Below are 17,500 nucleotides of genomic sequence, written 5' to 3' on the forward strand. Positions count from 1 at the left end.
TTGTATAGCCTACAAGCCAGTGGCTTTAGCAGTGAACGTCTTGTTGCCATTGACAGCGGTAGCCAGGACAACGGGTGCTGTCTATCACAGCAGCTGATTAGAGTCTTGTTGAAAAGTCGCTTTAGCAGTGAAAAGTCTTGTTGCCATTGACAGCGGTCTGTTATAGACCAACCCGTCCGTTATCGAAAAATAACAGACGTCCGAACGTTGGGGAGCCCCGTTGAAATGAATGGAGCATTCGACAGATGACGTCACAACCATATAATAATGCGTGTTAATGCCTGTCTCTGCACGTGCGCGCGCGTGTGCGTGTGTTTGTGCGTGCATGCGTGTGTTGTCATGATAGATGTGCTGCATTGTATGGTTCATTATTTATCCATAGAGCAAGCAGTCATGTAAGAATAATGTTTTACACCGATGAGAATATTGAAATGAGGATTAACTCTCTCTCTCTCTCTCTCTCTCTCTCTCTCTCTCTCTCTCTCTCTCTCTCTCTCTCTCTCTCCCTCTCTCTCTCCACTTCATTTTGGTCACTCTCTCACTCATGTTCCACTTTCTCCAACCCTCTGTTGATGTCTTGCCTTGCTTATATTTCCCTCCCATTTTCCTATCCCTCTCCATCCTCCTCTTAATTTCTCTTTCTCCTCCCCCCTCCATTTTTCATCCCCCCTTTTCCTCTTTCTCCCAAACTCCCCAATCTCTACATCAAATTCTGCCCCTTGCACCACTTGTTTCATGTTTGTCCTTCTACTGTATTGCTTCTGTTCTCTTTCTTCTCTTCCTCTCATTTTTCTCCTTGCTTTCGTTCTCTATCGCTCATTCTTTCTGTCCTTTTACCTCCCTCCCTTTTTCTATTTCCCTCCTCTACTCTGCCTCATCCTGTTTCATCTCTCCCTTCATCTCTCTCTCTCACTCCCTCGTTCCACTATCCTACTACCCCATATGTTTTCTTTTCAACCCCCTCTTTCTCTTTCTCATTCTTTTTCTCTCTCCCCCTCTCTCCTTCCCTCTCTCCCTTCATCCCACCTCCCCCTCTCTCTTTCTCTTTCCCTTCATCCCACCTCCCCCTCTCTCTTTCTCTTTCCATTCATCCCTCCTCCCCCTCTCTCTTTCTCTTTCCCTTCATCCCACCTCCCCCTCTCTCTTTCTCTTTCCATTCATCCCTCCTCCCTCTCCCCCTCTCTCTCCCCTTCCCATTTTCTCATTCTTTTTCTCCCTCTCCTCATCTCTCTTTCTCTCTCCCTCTCTCTCCCTCCTCCCTCTCTTTCCCTCCATCCATCCTCCCTCTCTCTCCCTCCCTCGCTCTCTCTCTCCCTCCCTCTCTCTCTCTCTCTCCCACTCTCTCTCTCCCTCCATCTCTCTCTCCCTCTCTCTCCCTCCCTCTCTCTCTCTCTATCCCCCTCTCTCTCCAGACGAGAGCTTGAAGGCTGGCTTCCACGAAGGCCTCGGCTGCTGGCTGGGCAGCGTTCCCCTACGATCACATGACTCTGGACATGGACGCGGTCCTGTCAGACTTTGTTCGGTCCACGGGGGCAGAACCGGGTCTGGCACGTGACCTGCTCGAGGGTAAGGCATCATCATATATACGTTTGTGGCAGCAATGGTTAAGTAGATGGGTTTAGATCAGAGAGTTGTTGGTTCTAATCCCACCATTCCACTCCCTATCACACTCCATGGCTGAGGTGCCCTCGAGCAAGACACCTCTTCCCACACTGCTCCAGGGACTGTAACCAATACCCTGTACCTAAATAACTGTAGGTCGCTTTGCATAATAGCATCATCTTAGTGTAAAGTGTAATGTTAAGATGTAATGCTGCCTACTGTATGTAATTAAAGTGACATAGATGTCTGGAGATAAACTCATTTTCTGCCTCCCCTCAAGTTAAATAATTGGACTTTACCTTTCTTCTGTTATTTCATCCATTATTCTCCGAGTTTGGTGATACAGCTTGTACCTGTGTGTAAAGTTATTTTTTAAAAACATAATTTTTATATATATAAAAATGTTATTTTATTTGCCTGCTCAATTGTAAAACATAACATCATGTTATTGGGAGGGATATTATTTTGCTGTTCGTTCCGATTGCTGATCTATTAGTTGTTATTAGCAGTTCTAGATTCAACTTATTCGAGAGCAGGATTCACATTGTTACAGAGCATTAATAGTATTATTGCCTGTCAAGAGTTAGATGTTGTATGGTGGCGTATAATATTTCATCTGCGAGATAAACTCTGGAGTTGAAGGGTAAAATGTAATATCAGTTCCAGTAATGTGTTGCCACTGCAGTAATCTGAACCTTACAGTATTCGAGTGTATTCAACTTGGTCACCGGTAAGGTGTTATTTTTACATATGCATTACATATAATATCATCACATACACCCTATAATTAATTGCATTGCAGATTATTTGAAATACAGCATATTTGTATTTGCCTCTTTCTTAGACTTTGTACATGTAATAAACAGTCAATGCCAACTAATGCTGTTTCTCAGTTACTAGAGTAGTGTAGGCAGATGTTTTTGTGTCTGGGATTGATTTTCAGCATCGTTTCTTCTGAACATAAAAATAAAACTGGAAAGTGCAGCAGTCTTCTGAGTGTTGAATGCTTTTAGTGTTCAATGATGCGGTCAGCGCAGGTTGCAGCGCTTATACACTATTCTCTCTCTCTCTCTCTCTCTGTCTCTCTCTCTCTCTCTCTCTCTCTCTCTCTCTCTCTCTCTCTGTCTCTCTCTCTCTCTCTCGCTCTGACTGCACTTTATACCTCTAAGCCCCTGAAAACCTCCCGAGTGTAGTAAGCTTCTCTTCTCTCGAAGCTTCTCTTGCAGGGTCTCAGACACATATATCATAAAATCCATAGGTTGTCAGCATTGTATATGGAGGACATTAGGAGGGGAATGCGTAATGTACAGTATTTATGTATGTACAGTAGGTAGTGTATATAAGCCTTGTGTATCTGCAGGGAAGTCCCTAGAAGACTTATATGACTTGTGGATTACTGGTCATATATCTGCGAAGTCTGCCTGGGTATGCTGACCATCTCAACAGCCCCTCATAACACACTTGGAGAAAATGTCAAGGCTTTACAATTAACTGCTTATTGGAGTGCCCCCCTGTGGCCTGTTGTGAAACAACAGCATGTTCCATTTTTATTTGAGGGTGGTAGTATATGTACCACCAGTGTAGCCTGAGGCATCTTTTGTGTAAGTTAAGTGATCTGATGTTTTATATAAACAGTATGTTTTATTTTTATTTGCATTTCAGTTTCAATTGTTTTGTTGGCATTTTAGGGCAGGGAATTATTAAGTCTTGCAACGGTCATTGTCTGCAGTATTTCTGTGTGTAACAGACATGAATACAGGGTGTGAGTGCCTGCATGCCTGCGTGCGTGCGTGTGTGTGTGCACGTGTGTGTGTGTGTGTGCGTGTGTGTGTGTGTGTGTGTGTGTGTGTGTGTGTGTGTGTGTGTGTGTGTGTGTGTGTGTGTGTGTGTGTGTGTGTGTGTGTGTGTGTGTGTGTGTGTGTGTGTGTGTGTGTGTGGCAGCCAGATAAGCAGCAGGGCTTTGAACCGGTTCGAGGTATCTTAGTGGGTGGAACCCACAACCAGAAATGTTTAAATTCTGTTTCGGTTCGGAACAAACCAATTGAAAAAAAAAAAAATCAGGTTCAGAGCCCTGGAAGTCAGGCCCATAATTATGCAAGTATGGCGAAGTGAACCTACCGTATGCAAGTATGGCGAAGTGAACCTACCGTATGCAAGTATGGCGAAGTGAACCTACTGTATGCAAGTATGGCGAAGTGAACCTACTGTATGCAAAATGCGGATCAGTTCCATAATATTGCAGGTGTGTGCTCTGTGTGTTGGGACTACTAATAGACCCAGCTGCCTGCCAGATTAGGTTCGTTCAAGACGGCGTTTTTTCTGGCAGGCAGCCAATTTGCTAGGCAGCGAGCATGCTCACTGTGTCCGCGTGAAGCATCCTGGTTAGAATTTCCGTTCACGACGCAGCATAAGGGAGTGACCTCTGCGCCACAGTCATGTCACATGGCGTTAAACCATCGCGGGAACAAAAGTTGCTTAGCAGCCGCGCAGTACCACAAGAGCAAGTGCTGGGCAGAAGACCTCCTCCATGCCGTCGGTAATCTGCGGTGATTGGCATTCATCAATCTGACGTGAATTGCAGGTGTAGCCCACATGCTTGTGAGGCAGTTCACTCGCTGCTCCAAGTAGGAAGCAGCGTTTTTTATGTCTTGGGAAATCACGTTAGAAAAATCTGTCCAACTTGTTTGCCAAACATTCAACTCCACCTTTATTAGACTAAGCAGATCTCGTGTTGATCAAGCATTTTTATGCTTGGTTGCATACGAGCCTATTGATTCAGCATACAGGGGAAAGAGGTGACCAGATGGCCTGTGGCTGGTAAAAGTAGCTGGGAGCCCCTATACTCATGAACGGCCATTCAGGTACTTTGTTCGTAAATTTGCGTTACACCCCTTTATGGGTGAAAACAAACCGAATGTCTCATTGACTTATATGCTACATCGGCTAGCCTAAATTAACAAATTCCATGTTTGGCTATATTATTTGAACAGCCGGCAACACAACACGTTTTCGGCATGCTGTGCGTGAACAACGCTAGTCTACAGGTCCGTATCTTTCGTTTATTAAACCCCAACATCACCAATTGACTTGCATGGGATGTTTTCCCCCACAATTGGGCGTAACGCACATGGAAAACGTCACGTCGTTCATGAGTATAGGCTACAGATTACTGTAGGCCCTCCTCGTCACAATTGTGCAATTGAATTCACCCTGCTGCAGACATATCTAGCCTGTGCATTCACCCCTTAATGCATGCTGTACCCTCTAAGGCACGCTGTAATAGTCATTGAAAGGTTGATTACTATAGGGCCTAGTACTACTCCTCTATGACAAAAGAGGGCCTTTAGTAATGGGTGCCACGAGGGGGGGTAAGGTGTTACATATTCTAGGGGCCCGACAGCTCTTACAGGGCCCTGGAAGGATGCCGATAACATAATGTGTCATTTTGGGGGCCCAAAATTTGGATCTTTCATGGGGCCCAACATTTTTATCAGCGTCCCTGCCTTTAGTAATGACTCTTTCATGGCCATTCTGGCAACAACAAATGTGTAACGCTGTTGCAAACATACAGGTTCATTCGGTGGCACTGGATGGAGGCACTGGATCGCTTGAGTAGCTGCAGCATTTAGTTCAACTCAGCTAAAATCAATGGCACATTTTATCCTCTGCGTTACCATGGAAATGTAGCAGGCAGTGTGTTCCATGACTGTATCCAGCGGGCTCCAAGAACAGTTACTATTTCCTCATTTTCCTCTATAAATATACTTGACAAGTCACCATGTTGGAATCCGGCCACTCACAAGCGAGGACAGTTTATTAGCTGATCGAGAGCACCCGAGGCGAATCACAAGCCACAAGCACTTGACTACCATTTCCTGGCCAGAACAGAACTAATGCTGATGCAAGATTGTTATAGTTTCTGATGCCATGTGTTTTGTGTTGCACTGGCATTTACTGAAGCGAGCAGTGATTAGTCTTCATAGTCTTTTTTTTGTTCATACTCATATTTGAGGCTCTACCATTTTTGTGTGTGTGCTTGCATGCCGTCCGTGCCGTGTGTGCGTGCGTGCCGTGCGTGCCGTGTGTGCGTGCATGCGTGTGTGTTTGTACTGTTCTACTTCAGTCGCTTCAAGGAAAACAAGAGATGGCGTGAGTTCTCTCCACTCCACACACACAGCAGCTGTGTGTGAAAGACAAGAATGCTTCAGACAAATGCCCGTCCGATTGAGTTGCCTTGTTGTGGTGGCCCAGTTCAGACAGTGTCTCCCTGCATTGGGGTCCGATTGAGTTGCCTTGTTGTGGTGGCCCAGTTCAGACAGTGTCTCCCTGCATTGGGGTCCGATTGAGTTGCCTTGTTGTTGTGGGTCCAGTTCAGACAGTGTCTCCCTGCATTGGGGTCTCCCCGCTAGTTAAGGACTCGGCAAACAGACAATGCCTCTCCCATTGGGTCTGCTTGTTACGGGACAGGCTGGGCTGGGCTGGGCCTCGGGGGAAGGAGCCAGCGCTTTGTTTTGGGTCGGAGACAGTCGGAGCCCTGTCCCAGATCGCCCCTCTGTGCCAATCAGGCGCGGTTCTGGTCCTCCTATTCGGGCCGAGCGTGATGCAGAAGGGTGCTGAAGGCAGTCCAGCACTGCCTTCTGCCGGAAGGCTGAGTAATTGGAAGGGCCACTGAGTAATTCAGGGCCACTGACAGCTTTGGCTGGGCCCAGGACAAAGTCATCTGAAAGGGCCCCCCACCCAATGCATTCAATGTAATGACTAATGAGGACCCAATTATGGGCCCCCCATTTCCCTGGGCCCGAGACAGGTGAACCTTTTGCCCCCTTTTGAACCTTGTTGCAGTACCTTTTTTGACCATTTCCTGCACAGTGTACCTTTAAGTCATGGCCATTAAAAGTGACCTCTAGTTCAGCGTGTGGAGAAGAGCCCTTGTGGTTGTGGCCTTGGCATTTTCGTAGAGTCTGGGGTTATAGGTTTTGTTTGACTTTTTAAAACAGCATATGAAGAGTTCAGATGCAAAACCCCCTATCTCCATTTCTGAAGACCTGCACTTCTATATTTTTAGAGAACCCCATTGTTGGTTTGGTTTACATTTATGTACTTGATAATACATATAAATAGTTATATTACATATTTTTTTTTTTTCAATGAAATTTTGATAGCTTTGCATTAAATAAAAATGAATTAAGATTATTTTCTGAAAAGGCACTTAGGGGGTTTTGCATCTGAACTCTTCATATCTTCTGTTTGTGAAAATATTCATTCAGTCCAAAAAGAACTTTCAATGCCCCTCTTTCGACAAGAATTTTCGAATATTTTCACGTCAGACATAAAAATGGATCTGAGAATGTACCCAGTCATTAAAAACACAACAACAGATTACAAACAGTATTGTGGTCTGTTTTCAAAAAGAAGATGATATTGCTGCCAGTCTCCTCACCAACAGCCACGTTTTTATTGTCCTGCTTGAAAAGTTCTCCCTTGAAAATGGTGAAATTTGAACACAAGCTCAAGTTTTGTAGTACTGCGGTCAGCAGCTTTTTAAATCCTCTCCTCTCCTCTCCTCTCCTCTCCTCTCCTCTCTTCTCTTCTCTTCTCCTCTCCTCTCCTCTCCTCTACTCTCCTCTACTCTACCATCCCCTCCTCTCCTCTCCTCTCCTCTCCTCTCCTCTCCTCTCCTCTCCTCTCCTCTCTCCTCCTCTCCTCTCCTCTCTTCTCCTCCTCTCTCTTTTCCTCTCCTCTCCTCTCCTCTCCTCTCCTCTCCTCTCCCCTCCTCTCCTCTCTTCTCTTCTCTTCTCTTCTCTTCTCTTCTCTTCTCTTCTCTTCTCTTCTCTTCTCTTCTCTTCTCTTCTCTTCTCTTCTCTTCTCTTCTCTTCTCCTCTCCTTTCCTCTCCTCTCCTCTCCTCTTCCCTCCTCTCCTCTCCTCTCCTCTCCTCTCCTGAGCGTGCAGGCGTGTGGGCTTGTGTGCTTGCGGCCTTGCATGTGTGTGTGTGTGTGTGCGTGAGAGTACGTGTGGGTGTTTATGAGGGTTAGAGCTGTTGAATGGACTGTGGGTCTGTTCAGCTTTAATTAACTGAGGCCAATTAACTCTGTTCCCGGTAATAGAGGAGGTTTACTCACCAGACACCTGTCTTGCATCTCAATGAACACAGCCAACCAACAGCGGCTAATTTAGTTTGTGGAGAAAGTGAGCTCAGGCCAGTGACACAGTGTTCCTTCGAGTACACATACTGTGTGTGTGTGTGTGTGTGTGTGTGTGTGTGTGTGTGTGTGTGTGTGTGTGTGTGTGTGTGTGTGTGTGTGTGTGTGTGTGTGTGTGTGTGTGTGTGTGTGTGTGTGTGTGTGTGTGTGTGTGTGTGTGTGCGGGCATGCAGGCATGCACACGTGTGCGCATGTGTGCGTGTGCATGTGTTTGTGTTTGTGTGTGTGTGTGTGTGTGTGTGTGTGTGTGTGTGTGTGTGTGTGTGTGTGTGTGTGTGTGTGTGTGTGTGTGTGTGTGTGTGTGTGTGTGTGTGTGTGTGTCTATGTGTGTGCGGGCATGCAGGCATGCACGCGTGTGCGCATGTGTGCGTGTGCGTGTGTTTCTGTGTGTGTGTGTGTGTGTGTGTGTGTGTGTGTGTGTGTGTGTGTGTGTGTGTGTGTGTGTGTGTGTGTGTGTGTGTGTGTGTGTGTGTGTGTGTACGTGCGTGCGTGCGTGAGTTTTTGGGGTGTCCTGAGTGTTACTACATCTTTGTATTCTGATTTGTCTCCAGGTTCAGCAAGGTGTGTCCGTGTCTAGACAGTGTTGATTACTGTGTCTCTCTCTGATTTAACTTTATAGCAACGCTGCATTCAAATGGCTTTTATATGCATCCACAAATAAGATGCAGAGAGGCAGAGAGAAACTATTCAGCTGTACATTGGCATTGCGCAGGATTTAATAATAATAATACTTTCATTTATGTAGCGCCTTTCAAAACACCCAAGGTCGCTTCACAGAGTATCGTGTAGGAAAGTGTGAGTGTGTGTGCGCGTCAGTGTGTGAGCGTGTGTGTGAATGCATGTAAGTGAAAGTGCTTGTGGAGCTATCAGCCATAAGCCTCCAGAAAGAGGTGTGTCTTAAGATGCTGCTTAAACGTGGCCAGGCAGATTGTCCCAAAGAATGGGAGCAGCAACATGGAAGGCTCTGTCACTGGTGGCCTTGAGCCTGGTATTTGATCCTTGCTACGGTTGATACCGTACAAATGAAGTTTTGCAAACTCAATTTCTGTAATTTTGTACTCATGGACTGTAAGCTGCATATGCTTTAAGACCATCACATTGTGTACTAACTGCGCATGGTTGTTCTTCTTGTTGTGTGTGTGTGTGTGTGTGTGTGTGTGTGTGTGTGTGTGTGTGCGTGTGTGTGTGTGTGTGTGTGTGTGTGTGTGTGTGTGTGTGTGTGTGTGTGTGTGTGTGTGTGTGTGTGTGTGTGTGTGTGTGTGTGTGTGTGTGTGTGTGTGTGTGTGTGTGTGTGTGTTTGTTTGTGTGTGTGTGTGTGTGTGTGTGTGCGCGCGCGCATGTGTGTGTGTATGTGTTTGTGCCACCTTTATCCTTAGGACATTATGAACAGAATATTCTAGTGCTGTATTGGACTCCTTTTAAACCAACTTTGGATTGTGCCATGATACTTGTATATCTGTCATTCCAAATAAAGAAGTAAAATGTGTGCATGTATGCACTGTATGTGTGTACAGGTAAGAACTGGGACCTGAGCGCGGCGCTGAGCGACTATGAGCAGCTCCGGCAGGTGCACACGGCCAACCTGCCTCAGGTGTTCAACGAGGGCCGCTTCTACCGGCCGCCCGACCAGAACCGGGACCGAGACCGAGACCGGGAGAGGGACCGCGACCGGGACTCCACACCCCAGCACCTCAGCAAGGCAGAGCCCAGCCTACAGCGCCAGGATGACAGCACCCAAGGTCAGACATCACGTCAAAATGGACCACAAGACCTTTCAAAAATGTTTTGTTTGCTGTTGTGTGTAGCAGTCCTGCAGTTTTCAATGCTTTGAAGTGCCTTAATTAAATGTTAAGTTCATTTGCTCCGTAAATGCCCATGGAAGTAATTAAAACTTGAAAAAATATGCTGCATCGATTATGGCATTTGCTGAATCGATTATTGAATTGTCCTGCCCACATTGCAATGCATTGCCGAATCAATTATTGTTGACACCTTTACTAAAAACATAACAAGAACCCACCACAAATTTGATAGCAAGACAAATTCTCCTCCTTGGATTCGTCCTTTCTGTGTCTGTTCCAGGGCATCTCACATGGCAGTTCCACCATCATGTCGCTCAGGGCCGGTTTTAAGCATAGGCCGACTAGGCGGTCGCCTAGGGCGCCATGTGAAGAAGGAGCGCCGAAATGGCGCTCTCCGATGCGTAATTTTGCGATATGGAGTTTTTTTTAATGAAGTCGCAATCAACAAAGCGTGGCGAAAGCGCTCCTCACGGCAAAACGCCCCTCAGCCAATAGTAATATCGCTTTCAACTGTCTCTGGGAAGTCTGTGAACCAATAAACAGACAGTCCTGAGAAAGGGGGCGGGACGAGTGACAGCGTGCGATCTATTTTGAATTTGGAGACTCACTCGAGAGACAGAGAGGGCAAGCGCAAACAGCAGTGCTGCTCTGCTGGGTGGAGAATTGTTATGTTCTCATTAAACCAGTCATTGCATGATGCAGGAGTTGCAGAGGGTGTTTTGGAACTATGTGATTTAATCAGCAACCGTTTGTGATTATGGAGAGCCTAATAGTTATGAGGCTACTGTTTGAAATTATAGGGAAAAAAGAGCTTTGTTTTTGAACTGAGAAATCGCTAGTTAGCATGCTAACATTAGCTAAGTATGCCAAGCAATGAAATACAGTAAAGTAGCTGTTAGTAGCCTACTCACTACTCACTAACACCCACCTGATATCATAATACTTGCTTAGGTTGGCAAACAATGTAAAGTAATACTGGTGCAATGTTTAAAACAATTTTAGCTGCCATATCTCCTTCCATCCACTTGAATGAATTACCTGCTTGTTGTAAGCTTAAAAAAACATTGTTTCCAGACCAGAATGACATACATGAATCATGTAACAGAACCATGCACAGCATGTTTTCATGCTGAGTGATGTAGTATTGCAGACAAGTGAGGCTATTTACTATATTTTGTAGCCTATATTATGAAATTCAAAAGCGTGACAGTTCTTCTCCTTTCTCTCACCCTGTCCCTCCAATTCAAACACATAGATAGCCCCCTTCTCATTCTCCTACTCAAATGCACCACTATTTCCAGTCCAGAAATTGGTTTGGAATCATAGACAGCACAAATGTGTAGCTTATTAAAATTGTTATGCTGCCATGCTTTGTGATGCTGTAGGTAGTGTAGATAGGCTATCAATGCAGACCTCCTTGGTAGGCCTATTGTCTACACGTGCATTTTGCATGCAAATGTACTGTATCACTCTCCTGGTATTTCAATTCCATATTACAATTCAAACACATTGATAACCTCCCTCTCATCTGGGGTTGGGGGCACCACCACCATCACATCCAACACACCACACAGTGAAGCTACTTTCATGTGACTCAATCGGATGTGTTGGTCGCCTGTCAAAAAGAACCAGAAATCCATTTGATGCAAAACAGTTATTGTTCTGATGCTATTTAGTTAAGCTTACTACCGGTATTACTCTTGTGTTCTGTAAGGTATAAAAAAGTGGGTTTTTTTTCTTTCAAAGGTTGGGGGGGGCGCCAGAACTCAAACTCGCCTAGGGCACCAAATAAGCCAGAACCGGCCCTGATGTCGCTGGCTGAAAATTCCAAGGTTCCTGATTTCGTTTATCTATGACATAAATTAATAAATCCTCCTCTTTTTTTCTTTTCTTCCTCCTCGTCTGCAGAGAAGCGTCTGTCGCGGGGCATCTCGCATGCCAGCTCCTCCATCATGTCGCTGGCGCGGCTGCACGTGGCGGGCGAGGTGGGTGTGGCGCGTGAGCAGTTCCCGCTGGAGATGCCCATCTACACCTTCCAGCTGCCCGACCTCAGCGTCTACAGTGAGGACTTTCGCAGCTTCATCGAGAGAGACCTCATCGAGCAGGCCACCATGGTGGCGTTGGAGCAGGCCGGTTAGTAAGCTACTGCTACTGCTACTGCTACTGTTCTGTTCTGTTCTGTTCTCTTCTCTTCTCTTCTCTTCTCTTCTCTTCTCTTCTCTTATCTTCTCTTCTCTTCTCTTCTCTTCTCTTCTCTTCTCTTCTCTTCTCTTCTCTTCTCTTTTCTTCTCTTCTCTTCTCTTCTCTTTTCTTTTCTTTTCTTTTCTTTTCTTTTCTTTTCTTTTCTTTTCTTTTCTTTTCTTTTCTTTTCTTCTCTTCTCTTCTCTTCTCTTCTCTTCTCTTCTCTTCTCTTCTCTTCTCTTCTCTCTCTCTCTCTCGCTCTCTCTCTCAATCTCTCTCTCTCTCTCTCTCTCTCTCTCTCTCTCTCTCTCTCTCTCTCTCTCTCTCTCACACACACACACACACACAAATATACACACACACACACACACACACACACACACACACACACACACACACACACACACACACACACACACACACACACACACACACACATTCACAGACAAATATTCAACCTGCATCACTATAACACTAGAAATGATGCATGATCCATCTCCCCTTGACAAATCTGAGATTGCGCTTCTGACATTTAGATGCCACCAGAGCTGCAACCTGCTCTGTGGGGCAGAGGTGAAGCACTTCCTGTCGTCTGACCTTTGACCTCATGACAGGTCCACAAGTCACACACACACACAGACACAGACACAGACACAGACACACACAGACACACACGCACACACACACACACACACACACACACACACACACACACACACACACACACACACACACACACACACACACACACACACACACACACACACACACACACACACACACACTGACCGTTGTTGACCTTTGACTCCTGTCTGATGGACTTTGCTCTGCAGGGAAACTGCATTTATGCCAATCGTTAGCTGTGGCATTTATGCCAATCGTTAGCTGTGGCATTTAGGCTGGGCTAGGTCAGGGCACTTTAGGCTGGGCCAGGTCAGGGCACTTTAGGCTGGGCTAGGTCAGGGCACTTTAGGCTGGGCTAGGTCAGGGCACTTTAGGCTGGGCTAGGTCAGGGCACTTTAGGCTGGGCGAGGTCAGGGCATTTAGGCTGGGCTAGGTCAGGGCACTTTAGGCTGGGCTAGGTCAGGGCACTTTAGGCTGAGGGCACGTCAGGTTTTCTATTAGTCTTCTCCTTGGAGAAATGTGTCTTGGAAATAGGGGAAGTCTCAGCTGCATAACAAACACACATAACACCAATCAGCACAAACAAGCAAGATGGGAGCTACACAAGAAGCTGAAATACAATCTGAATATGCTTCATTTGACTGACCATGCTGGCCGTGTCAGTGTGTGTGTCTCTCTCTCTCTCTCTCTCTCTCTCTCTCTCTCTCTCTCTCTCTCTCTCTCTCTCTCTCTCTCTCTCTCTCTCTCTACTAGCATACAAGCAATATAAGTAGATATATGTAACAGCAATGTAACAGCACACAAAGGCTTACAATACGCGCATGAAGACAATCTTGTCGTGATGGGACTGGGACAAATAATGACGCAAGCGACGCCAAATAACTGCTGTGGGCACATACAGTAATGTACAGTAGAAATGCCAGTCAGCTGTTTAATGAGTGATGTATTGCCCACAGTAGACTCTTGTGACATCTTGTGCCAGCCATTTACAGTAAAGATGCAACTCAAATTCTGTAGTGTGAACTTAACACTTCAAGACTACTACAGATAGAAAAATGACTGAATCCAAATGACTCTCCTTCGAGTCAAGGTTGAAGTTATAATAAAAACCCTTTATTCTTCATTGGGGTAAACAAACTTAAAAACGCCGACCGGTTTCAGCCGTCTGGCCTTCGTCAGGGCGTGGTTAAAAGATAGCTTTTGAGTCTGAAGAAGGTGCACTGCGTCGAAATGTCAGTCATTATGCTTGCACCACAATAAAATAACTATAAGTGTCTGATTTCTCCTGTTGTCTCTGGCCTAGTCTTCCTGAAGTGGACCAGTTTGCTTTCCACTTCAAGAGTAACATTTAACGGCCCTTCCGTGGCTTAATGGTAGGGCACTCGTCTACTACTTGGCCGATCCGGGTTCGATTCCCGACCCGGGTCCTTTGCCGGCCCTTCCCCGTCTCTCTCTCCCAACTTGCTTCCTGTCTCTACGTGTACTTCACTGTCATATAAAACACAAATAAAGACTTGTAAAGCCCACCTCCCCCCTCCCCATTTTTTTTTTTTAAAGAGTAACATTTAACTCTTTTCCTACTGGTCCTACCCTAAAAGTGTTGAATTGAACACTACAGATAGATAGATAAGAATCGCTGCTCCAATCCCCAGCTGCTGCTTGGGCCCATTGCTGCCATGGATGACGACGTGCCTCTGATGCACATTGTTTGTACCGTAGCGTAGCTGTCTCTCACGTAAATACATTACGCTTATTGTGGAAAGGGGGCTCTTTTGATTTCAACAGTGCTGCGGGTGTTGCTTCTTTGGGTTGTTGTACCAGTTACCGGAAGTGTGTGTGTGTGTGTGTGTGTGTGTGTGTGTGTGTGTGTGTGTGTGTGTGTGTGTGTGTGTGTGTGTGTGTGTGTGTGTGTGTGTGTGTGTGTGTGTGTGTGTGTGTGTGTGTGTGTGTGTGTGTGTGTGTGTGTGTGTGTGTGTGTGTGTGTGTGTGTGTGTGTGAGGATGAGAGCCCTGTCAAACCTCTTTTGATGTGCACTGCATGGAAATGAGATCAGGTGTGTGTGTGCGTGCGTGCAAGCAGGTCTTTGTTTGTGTGTGTGTGTGTGTGTGTGTGTGTGTGTGTGTGTGTGTGTCTGTGTCTGTGTCTGTGTGTGTGTGTGTGTGTGTGTGTGTGTGTGTGTGTGTGTGTGTTTGTGTGTGTCTGTGTCTGTGTCTGTGTCTGTGTTTTGTGCTACCTTTAATCTCCTGGATGCTCATTTTGAGTGGCCCATAATGATTCTGCCCAAGACAGACAAACAGACACCATGATGCGTGTCATCTTCCCACGTCCTCGCCACTCCCCACAGGACAGAACGAGATGCTAAACGGATCAAGGCCTAACAACACCAGGCTGGGCTGGGCTGGGCCAGAAGAACCCAATTCAATTAGCTAGTGTGATGAAGAGATGATCAAACATCTGCCTTTGTCACAGGTGCAAATTAAGTCCTCTCCAATCAGATCTCCCGAGATGACACGAGAGCTGCTACTGCTGCTGCTGCTGCTGCTGCTGCTGGGGACACTAATTGACAGCCAGTCGGCAGAGTGGGACCGGCGATGGCAGATGTATTTTAATCAGTGCTGTCAATCGATTAAAATATTTATTCGCGATTAATCGCATAGATGCCATAGTTAACTTGCGATTAGTCGCATTTTAATCACATAATTATGTCTCATTTAAAATCATTGTAATACTTCTCTCAATGTAGGCCTACTAAAATGGCTATAGGCTTGTGCAAAAAATAATAATTGAAAATTGAAAACAATGAGTGTTAGACACTGACATCTGCCCTAATGGCATATGATATTTAAAACTAAATATATAACAAAAAACATAAATAGTCCTATGAACAAAGACACACACACATAGGCTACACAGAGGATATTTAGTTTCCAGTGACAGGAGGGGAGAAAATGTGCCTCATACAGCAGGGCTACATTCCTGGAGCAGTGTGGGATTGTGCCTCCTTGACATTTTTAGGCGAAATGACATTATAAGATCATCTGACAGCGTATATGCAGACTACTACATTCATAAAGATTTATTTCTTAGTGAGAAAACCAATAAGCCTGGGGATAACACTTTCAAACAAAGCTACAACGTTAGCCTGCTACTTATGACAGCTCTGAGAAGTTACAAGTGTAGTGGACGAAGGGGAGGAAACTACACCTCTTTTTGTCAACAAGAAAACAGCCAATTTGATGCTCTGTTGATCATATGCAACAGCCAATAATAACTCTTCAAGTTGTTCAAAACTTTGTGTGTAGTCTTAAAATGGATGAAGGATTCAAAACGAACTATTTGGGGCTGTTTAAAAGTATTCAATTCAATTAAAATGCTGGGAATTGTATTTAAACTACCCCTGTAATCCGCGGTCAGCCAGTTTATGAAAAAAAAACTTGACAGGGTCACATCTAGCGTTAATCTCGCAGTAAAAAAATGATCGCCGTTAAAAAGGGGTTGAGTTAACGCGATAATAATGCGATAATTTTGACAGCACCAATTTTAATATTTGTATGAAGTTCATTATGTCTAACTGTTGTAGTACAACCACTGACTTGTATATAAGTATGTATATAAGTCAGTGAGTACAACTTTAACAAAAAGGTTTTTCTTACACTTCAGACATGTTCAGGGCAGTGGTGTAGTCTTCGTAGAACGCAGGTATACGGAGTATACCCACTTCTAAATTTCAGGGACTTCAGTATACCCACTTAAAATTGATTGATTCATTTTTTAGAATAGCATAAATATACTGTATACAGTATACCCACTTCAAAAAATGCACGAATATACAGTATACCCACTTCAAAAAAGTAGACTACACTGCTGTTTGAGGGTTACAGCTAATGTCTTCATCAGACCCTCTTATTGAGTTTTAGTATAAGTTTTAGTGTTTTCGTATTATTTTACAGTATTTCAAAGTGAGTTGGTGACAGAGAAGGGGGGGGGGGAGTTAAGAACCAGGAATCAAACCAGTGTCCCTGGAGCATACCCGTCAACTTTGAGCTCCCAAAATCCAGGAAAATTCCCATATTTTAAGCCAAAATGCGGGAAATTTTCCTAAGGCCAAATTCTGACAGTCAACGGGATGACAGAGACGGATCGACAGTGCCGTTCTATCTGCTTTTCACAACAGCGCGTGTGCAAAAGACAGATCCTTTCTAAAATCCCTCAGAACACGTTTCACAATATGGAAAAACAATGTAGCATGAAAACAAAACAATGAAATGTGTGCAATGAGTTTCTTCTTGTTGTTTTGTCGCATAAGTTGTCTGTTCGTGCAAAACGTTGTGCTGGTAGCCTACAGGTTGTGATTAGGTTAATCGCATGATTCGCTGTTCCGAGGCAGTTTTATGCTTTGCATGAACTGGCGGTTTCTGAGGAAAAGAGTGGGCACACAAGCACTAGAAAACTATGGAGCTCGAGGGTGACAGTTCGTATTTTCAAGGAACTTCAATTCTTGGTGGCATCTGGCATACAATCTTCTGACAGGTAGCTTGATAAGCAAGACCCTCTGTCTCTCTCAGGGGGTGTGGCTCGTAGGACAGGGCCGTGGGTAGGCTATACTGGACCGACAGTGTTTTTGATCATGTGAAAAATCTGGGATATTTCTGGGAAAAATGTAAAATCTGGAAGAAATCGGGAAATGAGTCAAAATTAGGGAGTTTCCCGGGAAATTAGGGATGGTTGACAGGTATGCCCTGGAGGCGTCATTGGGGGCTGCCCCCTTGCACGGGTGAGGCATGAATGCAGTTTTGTTGTGTGCAGTGTGCACTTGTGTGCTGTGGAGTGCGGTGTCACAATGTGGGCTTTCACCGTTTGTGAAGTGCCAGATCGACTTGCTATATGGGGCGAAGATGCCTACTGTTTTGATCTACGGTACACATGGAAAAAACTCAAAAAGTCTCAATTTACTCCGCCACTGCATCTCGTCCTCATCTCAGCCATAGGTCAGCCAGTAGTCAGGTGTTGGTTTGTGGTGTACAGCACTGTGTGACACACACACACACACACAGACACACACACACAGACACACACACACACACACACAC

The 17,500-nt window shown here is 45.3% G+C and overlaps 1 protein-coding gene across 1 annotated transcript in view; it reads left to right on the top strand.

Moving 5' to 3' along the window:
• The window catches only part of otud7a (OTU deubiquitinase 7A), a 192,147-nt gene that overhangs the window by 96,824 nt on the left and 77,823 nt on the right, over positions 1–17,500 (top strand). Inside the window, exons 3-5 of the mRNA XM_063197743.1 lie at positions 1,413–1,566; positions 9,318–9,542; positions 11,514–11,738. Of these exons, the coding sequence (XP_063053813.1) occupies positions 1,482–1,566; positions 9,318–9,542; positions 11,514–11,738 (535 nt within the window). The 5' untranslated portion in view covers positions 1,413–1,481. The remainder of the gene's footprint in view (positions 1–1,412; positions 1,567–9,317; positions 9,543–11,513; positions 11,739–17,500) is intronic.

This window comes from Engraulis encrasicolus, chromosome 4 (genome assembly GCF_034702125.1).
Source record: "Engraulis encrasicolus isolate BLACKSEA-1 chromosome 4, IST_EnEncr_1.0, whole genome shotgun sequence".
NCBI classification, from domain to species: domain Eukaryota; kingdom Metazoa; phylum Chordata; class Actinopteri; order Clupeiformes; family Engraulidae; genus Engraulis; species Engraulis encrasicolus.